At 35.2% G+C, this 19,458-nt stretch overlaps 1 protein-coding gene across 3 annotated transcripts in view; it reads left to right on the top strand.

Moving 5' to 3' along the window:
- The window catches only part of VPS13A (vacuolar protein sorting 13 homolog A), a 217,821-nt gene that overhangs the window by 110,007 nt on the left and 88,356 nt on the right, over positions 1-19,458 (top strand). For all 3 annotated transcript variants that reach the window (XM_054583005.1, XM_054583003.1, XM_054583006.1), the window contains exons 35-39: positions 4,306-4,453; positions 7,047-7,174; positions 7,531-7,700; positions 8,263-8,480; positions 9,453-9,685. In XM_054583005.1, the coding sequence (XP_054438980.1) occupies positions 4,306-4,453; positions 7,047-7,174; positions 7,531-7,700; positions 8,263-8,480; positions 9,453-9,685 (897 nt within the window). The remainder of the gene's footprint in view (positions 1-4,305; positions 4,454-7,046; positions 7,175-7,530; positions 7,701-8,262; positions 8,481-9,452; positions 9,686-19,458) is intronic.

Below are 19,458 nucleotides of genomic sequence, written 5' to 3'. Positions count from 1 at the left end.
ATTCGTTATGGTGGACTGTGGTCAATGATCTTCGATGGTATTATTATAATTGTTTTGGTGACACCAAGAACCACACCCATATAAGAAGGCATACATAATAGATTAATGTTGTATGTGTTTCAGCTCCTCTACCAACTGGCCCCTGGTCTTCCTGGTTCCCTTATTTCTCCCTCTCTTTGGGTCTTCCTATTCCCTGAAACACAACAGTACTGAAATTTGGCTAATTAGTTATCCTACAATGGCCTCTTAAGTGTTCAAGTAAAAGGAAAAGTTCCACCTCTTTCAATTTAAATCAAAAGCTAGAAATGATTAAGCTTAGTGAGAAAGGCATGTTGAAAGCCAAGACAGGCTGAAAGCTAGACCTCTTGCAACAAACAGCCAAGTTGTGAATGTAAAGAAAAAGTTCTTGAAGAAAATTAAAAGTGTACTCCAGGGAACACACAAATGATCAGAAAGTGAAACAGCCTTATTGCAGATATGGAGAAAGCTTTTGTCACACTGCACAGTGGCCATAGGGGCACGCCGCAGTGGGGGAGTGCCGCAGAGAATGCAGTGCTCCCTGAAACCTGAGGGAAACCGGCTGGGGCCAGCTGAGGTGGGAGCAGGGCTCTGAAACCCGCAGAGCCCATCCCGGGGTTGTCATGGATGAGGGGGACAAACACAAAATGTTGCAAACACTTCTCTGTTTGCTGGGAGAGCAGATGGGGGCACTTCCCCTCTTACTGGAGAAGGCCGTGGCACATCCCCCTAATGGAAAAGGTCCCATCGCCCTTTGTTCCAAGGCTTTTATTGAAAAACTTATCAGTGGGCTAAGTAACAGGAATGCATGCATACACTCGTTACATTAGCAAGTTAAGTTTCACAGAGAATAGATACCTTTAAGAAAACAAGTGACAGGAATTCACTGATTTACATGGGTCCGAGAGGAGACTAGAATCAACAATAGAAACTATAGATGAGGGGAAAGTAGACTTAAGGCGCCTTATAGATATATAGGGTAAAAGGTGTAGATAAAGCAAATGTCTTAACAAGGTAAGGGGTGTAAATACTGTGAATGTCCTTTGCAGCATGAGCAGGCCAGAGATCTGAGGAAAGAACAAAGTACACTTTAAAGAAATTACTTTTAGGCCTGATTTCCTTGGCAACCACCAGACCTGATTTAGAGCTCACTCCTGCATTGTTTCAAGCCTGAGCCAGGTGTGAGGAGGGGACCACCAAGAGATAAGGAGACTGCTTCTCGGCTGTAATGAGGACTCTGGCTGTGTCCAAGCCAAGCCGAGATGTGTGGGGGCCTTTTTGCCCCTTTTCCATGTCCCCCAATTTCTTATCTGCTGCCAATATTGGCTAATACCTGTCTTAGGTTGTTCACCTCAGCGCGAGGTAACTTACCCGTCATTAGCCATTGGCCCTCGATGGCAAAGCAGAGAGGCAGGGGCATAGCCCCGGCTAGTGGGGGACAGGCCAAGTGTCCTCAGGAGCCTACTTCCCCAAGGAAAATGTGTGGTTGCCTCTCATATACCTGCCCCCCGCCCCCCACTGGGGATCTGGCATCCAGGCATGTGCCCTGACTGGGAATCAAACTGGTAACCTTTTGGTTTGCACACTGGCACTCAATCCACTGAGCAACACCACCAAGGGCTGTCACTGGTATTTTAATAGGGATTGCATTGAATCTATAAATTGCTTTGGGTAGTATGGACATTCTGATGATGTTAATTCTTCCAATCCATGAACATGGTATATGCTTCCATTTATTTGTGTCTTCCTTAATTTCTTTCTTCAGCTTTGTGTAGTTTTCTGAGTACAGGTCTTTTATCTCCTTGGTTAAGTTTATTCTAGGTACTTTATTTTTCTTGTTGCTATATTGAATGGTATTTTTTCCTAATTTCTGTTTCTGATATTTCATTGTTGGTGTACAAAAATGCCTTCAATTTCTGAATATTGACTTTGTATCCCGCTGTTTTGCTAAAGTCGCTTACTAGGTTGAGTTGTTTTTTGGTGGAGTCTATAGGGTTTTCTATGTACATTGTCGTGCCATCTGCAAACAATGACAGTTTTATTTCCTTCTTTCCTATTTAGATGCCTTTTATTTCTTTTTCTTGCCTGATCGCAGTGGCTAGAACTTCTCGTACTAGGTTGAATAGAAGTGGTGAAAAACGGACACCTTTGTTTTGCTCCTGGTCTTAGTGGGAAAGCTTTTAGTTTTTTCCCATTGTGTATGATGTTGACTGTAGGTTTCTAGTATATGGCCTTCATTATGTTGAGGTATGCTCCCTTATACTCCCACTTTGATGAGTGATTTTATCATAATGGGTACTGTACGTAATCAAATGCTTTTTCTGCATCTATTGATATGGTCATGTGATTTTTGTCTTTCCTTTTGTTTATGTGATTTATTTCATTTATTGATATGTAAATATTGTACCATTCTTCCATCCCTGGGATGAATCTCACTTGATCATGGTGGATGATCTTTTTAATGTATTGCTGGATGCGGTTTGCCAATATTTTTTTTTGAGGATTTCAGTGTCTGTGTTCATCAATGATATTGTCCTGTAGTTTTCTTTATTTCTTGTGTCTTTATCTGGTTTCAAGATTAGGATGATGCTGGCCTCATAAAACGAGTTTAGGAGTCTTCCCTTTTCTTGGATTTTTTGGAATAGTTTCAGAAGGATAGTGGTTGGTACTTCCTTAAATGTTTTGTAAAATTCTCCTGTAAAACCAACCGGTCCAGGGCTTTTGTGTGCCAGGAGTTTTTTGATTTCTGCTTCAGTTTCACTAGCTGTTATCAGTCTGTTGAGGCTTTCTTCTTTTTCTTGATTCAGTTCTGGAAGATTATATATTTCTGGAAATTTGTCCATTTCCCCCACGTTTTCAAGTTTCTTGCATATAGTTGTTCATAGTACCTTCTTCTAATCCTTTGTATTGTTATCTTAGTTTAAGAAATTTCCACCGTTTCCCCAACCCTCAGCCACCACAACCCTGATCATTCAGCAGCCATCAACATAAGGCAAGTCCCTCTAACAGCAAAAAATAATGACTCACTGAAGGCTCAGATGTAGCACTTTTAAGCAAGAAAGTATTTTTTAATAAAGTTATGAACATTGTTTTATTTAGACATAATATTGTTTCACATTTAATAGACTACAATATAGTATAAGCATAATTTTTATATGCAATGTGAAACAAAAATATTTGTGTGACTCACTTTATTGTGATATTCACTTTATTGCGGTTGTCTGGAATCACACCCACAATATCTACAAGATATACCTATATCACCTTGCAGTACAGTCAAAGGAAGCCTGATGAAAATCACATCGTTAATTTTGTGAAATTAAAATTATCCCTTGAGGTAATGAAACGTATCCATTTAAAACTCACAGGTGTTTATCTTTTTTTTCTTTTTTTTTTTTGCATAATGGCTTTTGTATTCGAGTTGTCCAGAAAAATAAAACAAATATGATGTATGGGTTTGTGTGTACACTTGGCCCGGATGTATAACACTGACTTCTTGAAGACTTGATTTTAGCCTCTTCCTGACACTGAGGTCAAGGTCCATGAAGCGTCAAATATATGTGGTCTGCCAAAGTGGGCTACAATAGCTGCAAACTACTAAGTGGGTCATTCTAGTGCGTCTGCTCCAGAAGGCAGCCGGGTATTTTGTAGATGGTCTGTAGTATGTTTGTATATGTGTATAAAATATCTAGGAATATCTAGATACTGTGACCGAGCGAAAATGATATAATTAACCATCACATCTTTCAGGACAGGGCCTATGCTGATGATTTTACGTTAAATTCCCAGCACATGGGGTTTTTAGTTATTAAATTTGTTAAGTGGACTAATGCATACTAAACCATTTAAGCCTCAACTTCTTATAAAATCAGGATTATATATTCTATATACCTAGGACTCGTGAGGTTCAAATAAAGCAATTCATGTAAAATACATTGTGAACTATTTTTCATTATATAAATTATTATTTTCTCTAATTTGTAAATTGAGCTGCTTACTAACTTATTTAGCTGTAGCCAAATGAATACTTAAACATTTAAGTTTATTTTAAGTTTTAAAATTACTGGCTAATTAGTACAATCATAACAAATAGTTCATCATTCATAGCTTAATTGGTATTGACATCTAGTGGTCATTTAAGACTGAGTATTTGGTTAGTAGAAATATCTCATGTAAAAAAAGGGTTTTGTGGAGGACTGCAATGAAACAATTATTTTTATTGTATGGGAACTTTTATACTATGTGAAGTAGTAATGTTAAAATAAGCAAATCTTATTTATTTAACAGTTTATTCTTAGTCAAGAAGATATAACAACTATTTTTAAGACATTATATGGTAATATATGGTATGAAGATGATCGTGTCTTACCAGCAGGAATAAAAGATCAGAACAGTGTTACTAGTGGAGTAAATAACACTTCACATCATTCAGGAGGTATGTTCTTGACCTTGAATTCCTTCTCCTCCCACACTTCCCACTATTCTTCTTTCCTTCCATTCTCTATTTCTAGTTTTGGGTAAAATACTATTTATAAATCTTTTTGTATTATCTAATCCCATTCAAGTATCTCTAAATTGTTTATTATTAGTTCTGTTAATTTTATCTTTTCATTCAAAATTCTTAGTCCTGTTGTGACAAAATTCCTTAGTATTTATTCTTGTTATTCCAGCTCCCCTATAGATCTGGGGTTTTTTTTTCAGCTTTTCATTGCTCCCCTCCTCTTCTCCCTTATGCCTAGTGCAGCATCTAACCCAGTTGGGGTATTTTTATTGATATTAGGATTATCAGATAATTAAAGGGGTTGAGAAAGGATGAACATTAATAAATTATGGACTTCTATAAATATTTGGAGGATGGATGAAAGGAACAACAGAGAGAACCATAATTCAGAAAAGCTGTGCATCCAGTGTTGGTTATAATATACTATGTAGAAGCTGACTAGGTTCTAAGTTTAACACCAGTGTAGACAGAGAATTGGGTCAGTTAGGGCTGCTGAGATGATTTTGCTTCACAAGAACAAATTTCTCCTCCTTCTGGCATTTTGGGAGATCACCAGACCTATCTATCTTAGAGTGCAGCCTACAAGCTCATAAAATTTACTCTCGCAAAGCCCTGAGATTTTTACACAGCTTTTTCAGTGTAAGAGAATCCTAATATACAAACCACCCTACATTTATACCATTGCAAGAAACTCCATTCTTACTTTCTAGAATAACCAAACCAGTCCTTTATTGTTAAATATTCATGGACAGAGATGAAGAAAATCACAAGAACCTAAGCATGAAAGAAACCAACACAAACAGAATAGGTAATTGGAATCAGATTTATCATCAACAAAACTGGATGGGATGGAATGGATAGATGATAAGAGACAACAGAGCCATGCAGTCAAATTTCTCAGAAAAAATGATTGAAGTTAAGCTTCTATATATGGCCATATCATCATCCAAATATGAAAACACAATAATTCTAAGATTTTTAGTCCTACAAAGTTTACCTCTTTCATACCCATTCCCCAATAAATTAATAATAAATTAGTTTCAAAATATATTCTAGCAAAACAAACAAGGAACCCAGAAAAGAAGAAAACAGATGGGATCCAAAAGCAATGGGCCTACCTAAGCGTACACTGAAAAGGAATCCCAAATTTTTCTTTTACTGGAATCTGGGGTAAAAAAGTACTTCATTTTTATTCAAGAGGAATTCAGAATAGTTTAATTTCAAATAAGTGGAAGAATGTCGTAAGGAAGAAAAGTGGCCTAAATTCCAGAAATATATAGAATAAACAATTAATTTCAGTAATTTCCCCTTTTTCTATGGTAAATACTTCCCAAAACCCTCCAGTGGGTGCCTAAAACTGTGTAGTATCCAGTGCTATATATATTATGATTTTTCCTCTCTATAGAGACCTATTATAAAGTTTAATTTGTAAAATTAGGCACAATAAGTAATTAACAACCACTAATAATATAGAACAGTTATAAAAAATATTGTAGGAAAAGTTAAGTGAATGGCTTGGAGGTCACTATTAAGTAAAATAGGGTTACCTGAATGCAAGTCTGCAGTACCATGACAGGCGATCTGATAATCAAGAGGGCCATTAATTGACTAACAAGCAGGTAGCAAAGTGGACATACTGGCCAAAAGGATGATTTCAAGTCCTGGGCAGCATGTAGCAAGGATGGCATCATATTTTATCATGCTATACAGAATGGTGCACAGTTTAAAACTTAGGAATTATTTCTTGAAGTTTTCATTTAATATTTTCAGACCATGGCTGACCATGGATAACTGAAACCGCAGAAAGTGAAATCATAGATAAGAAGGATTACTATAACTACATTATATAACTGATATGGAGAGGAATATATGCTTTCTGTTCCTAAGAAGGGGGAAATCTCTACTATATAGTCTGGTTCAGAAGTGGAGAAAATTATTCATGATTTTGAGGCATTGTTAGATTGTGAGAAGAGATTCTCTTTCTCTCTTTTTGACATGCACTAGTAGTAATGTAGTAGCGAAAGGAAATAATATAATAAATTATTGCTCTCTTTATTGAAAGCTATTACATAGCCTTAGTTAAACCAGACATGGAGAACTGAACTTTGTAAATAAGAATGTAAATGTTACTAGCCATATTAACATAGTGATAAAGACATAACTAAACAAAGCTGGAAAAAGGAAGAAGGGACCAATAGAGGAAATGGTAAGGACTTAAAATAGTGGGAAATGCAAGAATTATGTCTAAAATGGATGGAAATAAAAATAGACATTTAAATGTATTATTATTTTAATTATTTTCTTCTAGAAATTTTTACACATACACCAAAGTAGAAAGAATAAAGTAGTGGACCCACATGTATATACCCATTGCCCAATTTCAACAGTTAATATCATGTGGCTGTTTTTATTGCTACTATAACTTTCTTCTATACCCATTTATTGAATAATTCTGTTGAATCTATTTCAAGCCTGTTTTAATGAGTTCTATCTTTCCTTTTTCTTTTTATCTGATAATTTTTCCAAGGAACAACTGTAGTGACAGCTGCTGTGGTAGAAGTACATTCACGTGCCTCTCAAGTTAAGACAACACTAAATATGAGTTTCAGAACTGATTATCTCACCATGGTACTGTATAGTCCAGGCTCTGAAAAGGTAAGTTAAGGGAAAAAAGAAAATATGTTTTTCACTTGCTGAAAATTATATAGGGAATGTTTATTAAGATAGCAATTATTAATAATTCATGTATATTTTAAAGTATGTTTCTGTGAGAAAAAATTAATGCTCTATTCATTTTAATAATAAAATAATTTTAAACATTTTTCTTTTAAAATGAATTATCTTTTTTATAGCCAGTGATACGAACAATAAATTTTTAAATTAAAGTCAATATATTTTTTGATATTTCCTTAGTGAGTCCTCTGGAGATTGAGAATGTGGTAGTTCATATCTTAAAAAATGTTTTATATTTGTGTTTTGTGTAAAATTTGTATTGATTTTCTCTTCCATAGACTTCCTTTGCAGATGTTCGTGATCCTGCTCTGAAACTTGCTGAATTTAAGTTGGAGAATATAATAAGCACATTAAAAATGTATACAGATGACTCAACATTTTCTGCCTTCTCATTAAAAAACTGTATTTTAGATGATAAAAGGCCTCATGTCAAGAAGGCAACTCCTAGGTAATGGTATTCTCTGAGTTTTTACTTGAGAAATGATTGATATATTTTATAAATATATTTTTTGGGAACTTTATTCCCAAAGTTGCATGTTCATTTTCTGGGTAGATCCTTAACATCTTCAGAGCTTTAATTCAGTTGAGTCACGGTTCTCAATCAACATTTAAAATTTCTTGGTTCAGTTATATGCTCTTCTTGCTGGGTGGTTAATAGATTGTTTAAATAGAAATAATCAGTATAATTATATTTTTTAAAAATTAACCTATGTTATCTAAATTATTATCAATCTATTCAAATTGTAATGGAAAATACATGAAAAATGGAGAGGAAAAAATATGCTGAGATTCAGAATTTTGATAATTTCTTAAAGACACACGTCCTAACTTATGAAACAGTTATGTTCCAGAAGTTTGTAAGTCTGTTGGAGTACTTCTAGATCCTCCCACTAGAAATGCTTTTTAGATGCTGGTTGGCTGTCAGTGAAAGGGATAAGAGCTCTTTGAGTTTTATTGGTGTGTTTAATTATTTGTAAAATACTTACAGGAATTATTATTGTGTTTTTTAGAATGATAGGACTGACAGTTGGATTTGACAAAAAGGACATGATGGATGTAAAATATAAGAGAGTCAGAGATGGTTGGGTGACTGATTTAGTCCTTCAAGAAACGTATATTTGTGCAAGTGTGGAATTTCTGCTGACGGTTGCAAACGTCTTTCTTGAGGCCTACACCACAGGCAGTGCTGTAGAAACCAATGTTCAAGCGTGGACTGCTAAGGAAGAAGGTTAGTTATTAACTAAAATATTTAATGTCTGTGTTATTGAAGTGCTACAATAGCACTTACCTTGATTAGCTTTGTAGATCAGTGATTTTCAACTGGTGTGCCACAAAAATTTTTAAAACATGCAATACCTGACTATTTAGTCAGAGGCACTGAGCTCTTTTCTCTTAGACTGTCAAATAAAAAATACGACAACAGCCAACACAACATTCATTATCTGGTGGGAATGGATTAAAATTATTTTTCTTCTTCTTTTTTTTTTTTTTGCATCAGCTCAGTGAAAAATATTTTTTTTGGTGTACTGCAGAATTTTAGTAATTAATTTATGTGTGCCATGAGGTGACAAAAGTTGAAAATTGCTGTTCTAGTTGATGAGGTTGAGTGAATTACTCAATTAAAATATTTTATTTTTTTCAGAGGTAAGAGGAAAACTGTGTTTTCTGTTGGGACGTTCAGTTTGCATATTTTTCAAGGTGTGAATATATATTAGGTTCAAAAATTAATGAGACTATTATTATAATAAGTACCTGTGTTTCTCTGCAGGAAATAATTTGAAAAAATTTGTTTGAAGATGAACTGACCACTTCTTTTCATTATTAAAGATAGTACTTTAACATAAAATGCTATAATTTTAATTTATTTATAGTTTTCTACTGTCTTTTTCATATTGTATTTATTGTGGTATAGTGGAAGAGTATCAAATTGGAAGTTAGAAACTGGATTAGTTTTCAGCTCTGCCATTACATAGTGGAGATTTTCCCCACATTTTTAAATGTACTTATGGCAGTAGCTTCTTCAAATCTTACACTAAGAGAGTTGCTGTAGATTTCTTTGGGATCTAAGATTCCTTTATTTTAATTTTTACTTAGAATGAAAGTAACATTTTTCCATAAATTATAAATTTTTATAAAAAATATGTATAACAAAAATTTAGAAATATTTTAAATTATTCATTTATTTTTATTTCTATTTTAGCACCTACACAAGAACAAGTAAAGTGGGAAGTTAATATTATTATTAAAAACCCTGAAATTGTGTTTGTGGCTGATATGACAAGAAATGATGCTCCTGCCTTAGTCATTACAACACAGTGTGAAATTTGTTGGAAGGGTGACCTTGAGAACAACACAATGACTGCTGCTATTAAAGATCTCCAAATGAGAGCATGCCCATTCCTTCCAGACAAGAGAAAAGACAAAATCACTACAGTGAGTTTATTATTTGTCTGCTTAATTGTAAACTGGTTTGGGTTTAGTATATATACCGCTGTAGGAATTTTACCGACAGACTCTCCAACCTTTCTCTAGAAAGTCTTTTCTTTCAGCTTAGAGAACATAATCTGGGTTATTATTATACCAGCTCTGATACTGTTTTTCATTCTTCCAGTTGTCCCTCATTGTATTATGTATTTGTGGGAATAGTCTTTACTAAAAATCTGTTTTCATCTTCACACTTCTCAAGACTTTACTTGGATTTTCTATCCGTGTCAATTCCACACTGTTCTTAGGCCTCCAAGACTGCCTACCAGTTGCTTGAGATGTTATTGCAATTTTTTTTTTCATATTTTCTTCCCCTCTGGACATTTTTGTTCAGATGTATGATTTTGCTTTTCTTCATGCAGTATATTTGAACTTCAGCCGTTTGCTTTGACATACTTCACATTTGTATTTTACTATAACAACCTCTTGGCCTTCCTTCTCTTCATAATATTAAAACTTATTTCTTCAAAGACATCTTTTCAAGTTAACTATCTGACTCCTAGTACTTTTATAAAAATGTTTAGTCTTCTACAGGAATAAGAGAAGCATAAATATTCTAAAAATTGTCAACAGAGAAATGTAAGTTATAATTCTGTAGTTGCAAGGCTGATGGCTCATCATTAAGAAAACTGAGGGTATCCGATTCTCTTTTAGGTGATGACTTAGAAATTGTATATATGTTCTGTTCATATCATTTGGTTTGAACATAGCTATGCGACCGTACTTACCTGCAAAAACAGTTGGGAGAATGTGGCCTTTTTTTTTTTTTTGGAGTCACCTCATGCCCAGGTAAACCCTCTCTTCATCTGATTTACTAACGACTACTCTAACAAAAGTTTTGGGTAGGGGGAGATAGAGAACATTTATAATCAGACTGATTGATTGATTAGTTGACACAGACTGGCTCCTATGTCTGATTTTAACAAGAATTGTCAGAGAAAGAATAGGAAGCACAGTCTTGTATCTTGCTGAGGCTCCCCTTTAGAACTTGAGTTACCTTAGAATTTTCCTTTCTCTCATAGGACTTTGCAAACAGCAGAAAGAGCTAATAATATAACAACATTCTAAATACTCCAAACCTGTCTGGCTAAAGTTTTTGACTGTTTAAAAACTGTGTGGTCTTACTTCATAGTTACCACCGGTAGAAGTTTTACCAAATACTTTGATATAGCATTGTTAAAGTCATCCATCCACTTTGTATTTTGAGATCTACTTTGTCCATCCAATTACTAAATCAGTAACAATTTTTTTTACTTTGTTGGAGCAGTACCAACTTCTAAGTATGAAATTTTGTGTTATTTAGGATATTAATTAGGCTGCTATAACAAGAGGGACCCCCCACCCCAAAAATAGCTAAAGCATGGTAGAACTACATGTTTCTTTCTTAGAACATGGTACAGTGTCTTAATATAATGGCTGTGGATTAATATACGGGAACTAAGCTCTTTCCATCTTGTTGTGCTATTCCTAGGATGTAACTTACTCTGCTTGTTCAAAAGTAGTTTATAATGAGTCAAACTTGTAGTTTCCCAGAGGTGAGTGGTGGTGGTAAGGAGAAAAAAAATGAATGAATGAAGGGACACCTCTTCGAAGAGGACTACTCAGGAGTTGCACATACTACTTCTGATCACGTCCTTTTGGCTAGAATTTAGTAATATGTCAGCACACAGATTTTAGGAAGTTCAGCAAAAGCAGTCTCTCGAAAGAACTAAAATGTCATTTGCTTGATTCTCTTTATTATACATTTGTTTTCCTTTAATGATTGTTGTTGTTCTTTATAATTTATTTTGGTTAAATTCCTCTTATTTTTATAACTTTTTGATGGATGCTTAGATAATTGATAGTCCATCTTCTTTTCTAGCATGTGCATTTTAAGGCTATACTTCTTCCTCTAAGCACAACATTAGACTACATCTACTACTTTTGATATGTTGTGTTTTATTATTCTCATTTTTATATTTTATGTGTGGTTTAGAAGGGTTTTGCTTAATTAACATATATTTAGGAATTTTCTGGTTATCTTTTTAAATTAAATTTACTGGGATGACCTTGGTCAATAAAATTACATAGGTTTCAAGTGTCCCAACACTATGATATGCCATCTGTGTATTGCATTGTATGCCCACCATCCAAGGTTAAATCATTTTTCGTCACCATATATTTGACCCCCTTTACCCTTTATTACCCTCCACCCCCTTCCCACTGGTAACCACCATACTGACTTTTAGTTTGATTCTTTTTTTTTTCATTTGTTGTTTTCCATTTTAAATTCAACATATGAGTAAAATCATATGGTTCTTGACTTCTTCTGTCTGACTTATTTTGCTTAGCATGAAATGGATCAAAGATTTAAATATAAGGGCAGAACCAATAAATTATATAGAAGAAAACATAGGCACTAAATTTTTGGAGCTTAACCTTAGAGAGGTTTTTATGAATCTGGTTATCTTTTATTTATTAATTTCTACTTTAATATCTTTGTGGTCTGTTAACATACCCTGATTTTAATCCTTTGGCATTTGTTGAGATTTATTTTACTTCCCAGGATATAGTTAATTTTATTTTTATGAATATTTAAATACATTGGAAAAAATGTCTTGTTTGAGGAACAGAATTTTATTTATATAGATTTTATTTCTTGTTGTTTAGATCATCTCTATTCTTAGAGCATTTTTTTTTTGTCAGTTTTATCAGTTATTGAATGAGGTCTTAATTTTTATTGTGACTTTTTAGGTTTTATAATCAGCCCTTCTTATAGATTCTATCCATTTTTATTAAAAATTATTCACAATTATTTTAAAGTTTATTTTTGCTAATGCCAATAATTGTGTTATCTCTGAGTTTATTTTTGTTTTATCTTTTGTTTTTTTCCTTCATATATCAGGTATTCTAAAATTGAATGTCAGTATAATGAAATGTTATAGAAGCTTTTGATGTTTTCTTTCTCTAAAGAGGATTTCACTGTACCCTCTTTAGGCAGTAGAAACTGAAATTATTGGAGACTGAATTGTAGTGTTGGTAAGACTTGTTTACTTCTTTTTTTTAAAAAAATTGTATTTATTTTTAGAGAGAGAGAAAGAGAGATTGAGAGGGAGAGAAACATGAATGTGTGGTTGCCTCTCAAGCACCCCCTACTGGGGACCTGACCCACAACCTAGGCATGTTCCCTGACTGGGAATCAAACCGGCGACCCTTTGGTTCACAGGCTGGCACTTAATCTGCTGAGCCACACTAGCCAGAGCCACCTTGTTTACGTCTGATTCATATCCATTACTAAATAGTATCTCTCTAGGGTCCTGAGAGCCCTATTAGTCCATTGTAGCATATTCTGAAATAATGTTTTCTTGTCCTCATTTTGTTGACTGTTCTAAAATAGCTACCCATTCCAGTCTACTTAGCAGTTTCCTTCTGTTTAGTACTTAGGTAAAGAATTTGACAAATAACTGGAAAGTAAACTACTACCAAGTATTGAGATAATGTCTCTGCTCCTTTTTCCCCTTGCTGGGCCCTTGACAAGTTGGCCTTGGTAGCTTGCTTATAATTTTAAGCAGAATTTTCATATATGGTATTTCAATTTGTAGGTGGATTTTTGCTCTGCCATGAGTTGATCCCTTCACAGATGGAAATAGAATTCTAGAGAAGGATATTTTTAGCTGGGCAGTCATGTACCAAGGGAGACTTCTATGATAATAGAGAATTTTGAGAAGAGTATATATGGCTAACTAGCACTTTTGGCCACTTCTGTTTTGATAAGTTGTTATTAGTGAAACTTTAATTGGCATTGTTTTCACTTTCAATTAGAACAGTGTCTTATCAGCTTTTCTCATGAATTTATTCTATAATTTTCCTAAACTTGTGAACTCTACTGATATTTTATTAATGTTAGATTTTCTAAAAATTATCTGCAAAAGTCACATTCTTGTTTTTCCCTTGAATGGCTATAAGCATTCATTCTCATTATATTCCTGTTGCTAAGTGAGGTGATATTAGTACAATTTCAATATTTGCTTGTGAATTTCTATGTAAAACCTTTAGTGTGTTGAAAAATCTTTCATATCTAATGTAAATAATTTTAACTATAAGTGTGGAATTTTATTGAGTGCTTACTGCCATCTTTTTAAAAAGCTGTAATAGTTTTTACTATTCTTAAGATAAATTACATTGATGCTTTTTCCAGTGGCATACCATCCTTATATTTATGGGTTAATCCTAAATCTGAGTGTATTTTAATTTGTTGTTGTATTCCATAGTAGAAGACTATAACTGTTCTGGAGGAGTATAAGCAGTGAAGTCTTCTCAGGTGAAATGACATTTATGCTGATGCCTGAAGGATGAGTAGGTATTAGCCAGCTGAGCTAAAACAGGGGAGGCATAGGAGTGTGTTTCAAGAGGAACGGTAGGCATATGCAGAGAACCTGGGTTTCGAAGAGCACAGGTTCCCACCACATACCTACCCATGTACCAGCATCTATACTCTTATACTTTTCTTTTTTTCTTGTTATTCAGTGGTGTTCAGCTTGGGGCACACTTCCCATCACCAAGATAGTGTTGTAGAGTAGGAAATTTATAGTGAGTTCTTGTAGGCTTCTATAGATGTTAGATAGCCTAAGATCACTTCTTTAAAGGGGAAGCAATAGCAGCAAGAAAATAATGCATCAATAATGAAAGTCATATAAAATGGAAACTATACGGTGAGAATCAGAGTAGAAAGGAGAAAAAAATAAAAATAGTAAAATTACAATGGATGTAGGTGGAGACAATAAAATAATACTAGTAGGAAAACAATTCTAAGATACATTTCTACATCTTTAAGTTGATTTATGGACTGTATTATGGACAACTTGACTATAATGTCTTTTTGTCATTAACATGTTGGACCAGCTGCATTTTTAATCGAGGGACCTTAACTAGACTTGAAAATATAGGAGTTGGATGGATAAAGAGCAAAGCATACTTTCATATTTATTTTGGGAAGGGGCTGTACAAAAAAGCCAAATAAAAATTTCAATTTAGAAACTTTGTGTGTATTTAAAATAGTATTTTTAGTTTTTGTGTTTTTTCCTTCCCTAAGATGAAAATATAACACAGATTTTTATGTTGAAAATCTTGGATAATGTATTGTAATGTCATTATAATTTCCTACCCTTGAAGTTTCATGAAAGAACATTGAATATTTAAGTCATGTACAAGTTGTGATTTTTTTGAAGAATGGCTTTGGTTGTCATTTTTTTTTCTAAAGTTATTTTTCATTGTTAGTGTAGGCAGAATTCTGAAATGGCCCCCAAGATTTCTACCACCCATTGCATGTGCCCAGTATAGTCTCCTTCCATTGAATGTGGGCAGGACCAAGAAATATAATTACTTAACTTTCAGTTAACTAAAGAGAGATTCTGAGTGGGCCTAAACGAATTTTAAAAATGCTGGCCTTGAAGGAGCAAGCTGCCATGTTGTAGGGAGGGCCACATGGCAAGAAACTATAAGTGACTAACAAGAGTAAAAAATTGTCCCTGGCTGTCAGCAGCAAGCAAATGGAGATGAGATCTCACTTTTAGGGCCACAAAGAAATGAATTCTGCCAACAACCTGAATGAACTTGTGCACAGACCTTTCCCTTGTCAAGCCTCCAGAAAAGGACACAAACAGCTGGTACCTCATTTTAGCAAGATTCCTATTCCATGAAAATGAAGAAAAATAAATAAATTTGTGTTGTTTTAAGCCACTAAATTTATGATACTTTGTTATGCAGCAGTAGGAAACAAATTCAGATTTTTGTACCAGAAGTAAGATGTAGCTGTTATTTAAAATGTCGGAGCAGCTTTGAAACTGAGCAGTATGCAGCGGTTTGCAGAAGCTGAGGAATTTTGAGGTGAATGATAGAGAAAGGCTAAATAGTGTTGAATAGACTCTTGGTAGATATATGGTCATTGAGAATGCTGCCAATGAAGACTCAGAAAGAAGGTATTGCATAAAAGACATGTCATTGGAAGCTAGAGGATTGGCTTGATATGTAGTCACAGAAAGCTTTACAAAATTGTCTTGCAGTTGTATGTAAAGCAGAACTCATAAGTGACTAACATGGATATATAACTAAGGAGATTTCCCAGCTGCCTGATTTGAAAGAGTTAACCAGTGTCCTACTCTTCATAGTAAAATGCTTGAGCAGAGAGAAATTGTGAGAAAAACCATAAAACAAAAAGAACTAAGACTTAATAATTGTGATAATTCTTAGCCTTTTAATGACATAAGATGTTGAACGTCAGAACTGGCTGCCAAAGTGTAGCATAGAGAAAAGACTGTGTGATTATATAACCTTTTGCTTAAACCCTAGATCAAAAATTCATAGTGTTCAGTCACACAAAGGGCCCTTTCAAGAAATTGATGTGTGTTTCTTTCATTTATCTTCTGAGTTGAACCAGAGGAACTCCAGGAATGGTAAGGGTGTTAACTCTCAGCTATCTCAGCAGGAGGCCATAAGTATCCAAAAAAGATCTGTAGTTGTGGTTTTTGCCTAATGCAGTAAAATCTTGTGAGAAAATTATTTTAGCAGAAACACTGCCAGCATGGAATAAGGGGAACAGAGAGTATTAAATGAAGAGAGATTCAAATGCCCAACAGTCTACGGGCAGTATGATAAAACTATAAAGCTGCAAAAAGAAAAAACTCAGCTGCAAACTTGTGTTACCTTCTGTAAAGAAGGAAGGTTGATGCAGGGTGGAGTTGAGAGGCATAGAGAATTGTTATTAGGCTTTGAAACCAAATCAAGAAACTCATTTACCTGGCTGGATTTCAGATTTGCTTTGGATAAGTGACTTCTTTTTAACCTTTCATTTTCGCCACTTGAACAGGAATATCTGTAATTCTTACCCTTGGTCTGTCCCACCATTCTGTCTTGGGAATGTTGGGAGACTGTAACTCAGTTTCACAATTTTATAAAGGGAGAGAAATTGTGCCCTAGTAGCTATACTTAATAGATTACACCCAGGAATTTCATCTGCACCTGGAGCTGATTTAGTTTTAGACTTTGAGCTGGTAAGAGATAGATCAGATTTTGGGGGTTTTTTGTTTTTTTTTTCATCTTTCAAAAATTAACTTTATTTCTAATTTTTTTCCATTGAAGATAGTTTTTTTGTTTTATTGAAATATTTCTTTTTTTTTCCCCAAATACATTAGTCTCTGCTTACCCTCCACCACTTTCCCATGCCACCTCCCTCCTTCCCTCCCTCAGCTCTTCCCCTTTGGTTTTGTCCATGAGTCCTTGCTATATGTTCCTTGATTTTCCCCTTCCCTTCCTTTTCCCCACCCCCCCTTCCCTCCTTCCCTCTTGTCTCTGTTGATTTCTTTTCCTTTCAGTGTTGCTGGTCTTATTTACCTTGCATCTTTGTATTGTTGGTTAGGTTCCACTTATAGGTGAGATCATATGGTATTTGTCTTTCACCCCCTGGCTATTTTGCTTAGCATAATGCTCTCTAGTTCCATCCATGATGTCGAAGTTTAGTAGTTCTTTTTTTCTTTCTGCTATGTGGTATTCCATTGTGTAAATGTACCATAGTTTTTTGATCCAATCACCTACTGATGGGCATTTAGGTCACTTCCAACACTTGGCTGTTGTAAACTGTGCTGCTATGAACATTGGGGTGCATAGGTTCTTTTGTAATGGCGTTTTGGTATTCTTAGGGTATAGTCCCAGCAGGGGAATCACTGGACCAAAAGGCAGTTCCATTTTCAGCTTTTTGAGGAAATTCCACACTGCTTTCCACAGTGGCTGCACCAGTCTGCATTCCCACCAACAGTGTACTAGGGTTCCCTTTTCTCCACAGCCTTGCCAGCACCTGTTGTTTCTTGATCTGTTTCTGATGGCCATTCTGACCAGTGTGAGGTGGTACCTCATGGTGGTTTTGATCTGCATTTCTCTGATGGCTAGTGATGCTGAGCATCCTTTCAAATGCCTCTGGGCCCTCTGTATCTCCTCCTTGGAAAAGCGTCTGCCCAGGTCCTTTGCCCATTTTTTGATTGGATTGTTTGTCTTCTTGGAGTGGAGTCGAGTGAGTTCTTTATATATTTTGGAGATCAAACCTCTATCTGATGCATCATTAGCAAATATATTTTCCCATATGGTTGGCTCCCTTTTCATTTTGCTGATGTTTTCTTTAGCCGTGCAGAAGCTTCTTATTTTGGTGAGGTCCCACTTGTTTATTATTTCCTTTATGTCCCTTGCTTTAGGAGACATATCAGTGAAAAAATTGCAGCGTCGGATATCTGAGAGTTTCCTGCCAATGTTCTCCTCTAGGACTTTGATGGTGTTGCGACTTATACTTAAGTCTTTTATCCATCTTGAGTTTATTTTTGTGTATGGTGTCAGCTGATGATCCAATTTCAATTTTTTGCATGTAGCCGTCCAGCTCTCCCAACACCATTTGTTGAAGAGGCTATTATTGCTCCATTTTATGCTCCTGCCCCCTTTGTCAAATATTAGATGCCCATATAGACCTGGGCTTATTTCTGGGCTTTCTATTCTGTTCCACTGGTCTATGGGTCTGTTCTTGTGCCAGTACCAGATTGTTTTGAGTATAGTGGCTTTGTAGTAGAGTTTGATGTCCGGTATTGTGATCCCTCCTACTTTGTGTTTCTTTCTCAAAATTGCTGCGGCTATTCGGGGTCATTTATGGTTCCATATAAATTTTTGAAATGTCTGTTCTATTTCTGTGAAATACGTCATTGGTATCTTAATAGGGATTGCGTTGAGTCTATAAATTGCTTTGGGTAGTATGGACATTTTGACGATATTAATTCTTCCAATCCATGAGCACAGTATATGCTTCCATTTATTTGTGTCTTCCTTAATTTCTTTCTTCAATGTTGTATAGTTTACTGCATACAGGTCTTTTACGTCTTTGGTTAAATTTATGCCTAGGTACTTTATTTTTCTTCTTGCTATATCGAATGGTATTTTTTTTCTGATTTCTTCTTCTATTTCATTGCTGGTGTACAAAAATGCCTTTGATTTCTGAATATTGACTTTGTATCCTGCTGTTTTGCCAATTCACTTATTAGGTTGAGGCGTTTTTTGGTAGAGTCTACAGGGTTCTCTATGTACACTATCATGTCATCTGCAAACAATGATAGCTTTACTTCCTCCTTTCCTATTTGGATGCCTTTTATCTCTTTCTCTTGTCTGACCGCTGTGGCTAGGACTTCCAATACAATGTTGAAAAGAAGCAGTGAGAGCGGACATCCTTGTCGTGTTCCCAATCTTAGTGGGAAAGCTTTCAGTTTTTGCCTGTTGAGTATGATGTTGGCTGTAGGTTTTTCATATATGGCCTTTATTACGTTGAGGAACGCCCCATTTATTCCCATTTTGCTGAGTGTTTTGATAATAAATGGGTGCTGTACCTTATCGAATGCTTTTTCTGCGTCTATCGAGATGATCATGTGGTTTTTGTCTTTTCTTTTATTTATGTGATGTATCACGTTTACTGCTTTGCGTATATTGAACCATCCCTGCATGCCTGGGATGAATCCCACTTGATCATGGTGGATAATCTTTTTAATGTATTGCTGGATGCAGTTTGCCAATATTCTGTTGAGGATTTTAGCATCTATGTTCATCAGCGAAATTGGCCTGTAGTTTTCTTTCCTTTTAGGGTCTTTATCGGGTTTTGGGATCAGAGTGATGCTGGCCTCACAGAAAGAGTCTGGGAGTCTTCCCTCCTCTTGGACTTTTTG

Source organism: Pteronotus mesoamericanus, unplaced genomic scaffold (assembly GCF_021234165.1).
Source record: "Pteronotus mesoamericanus isolate MK-2021 breed Mesoamerican mustached bat unplaced genomic scaffold, CSHL_Meso_final contig_73, whole genome shotgun sequence".
Lineage (NCBI taxonomy): Eukaryota > Metazoa > Chordata > Mammalia > Chiroptera > Mormoopidae > Pteronotus > Pteronotus mesoamericanus.
This window is presented reverse-complemented; position numbering and strand designations above follow the sequence as displayed.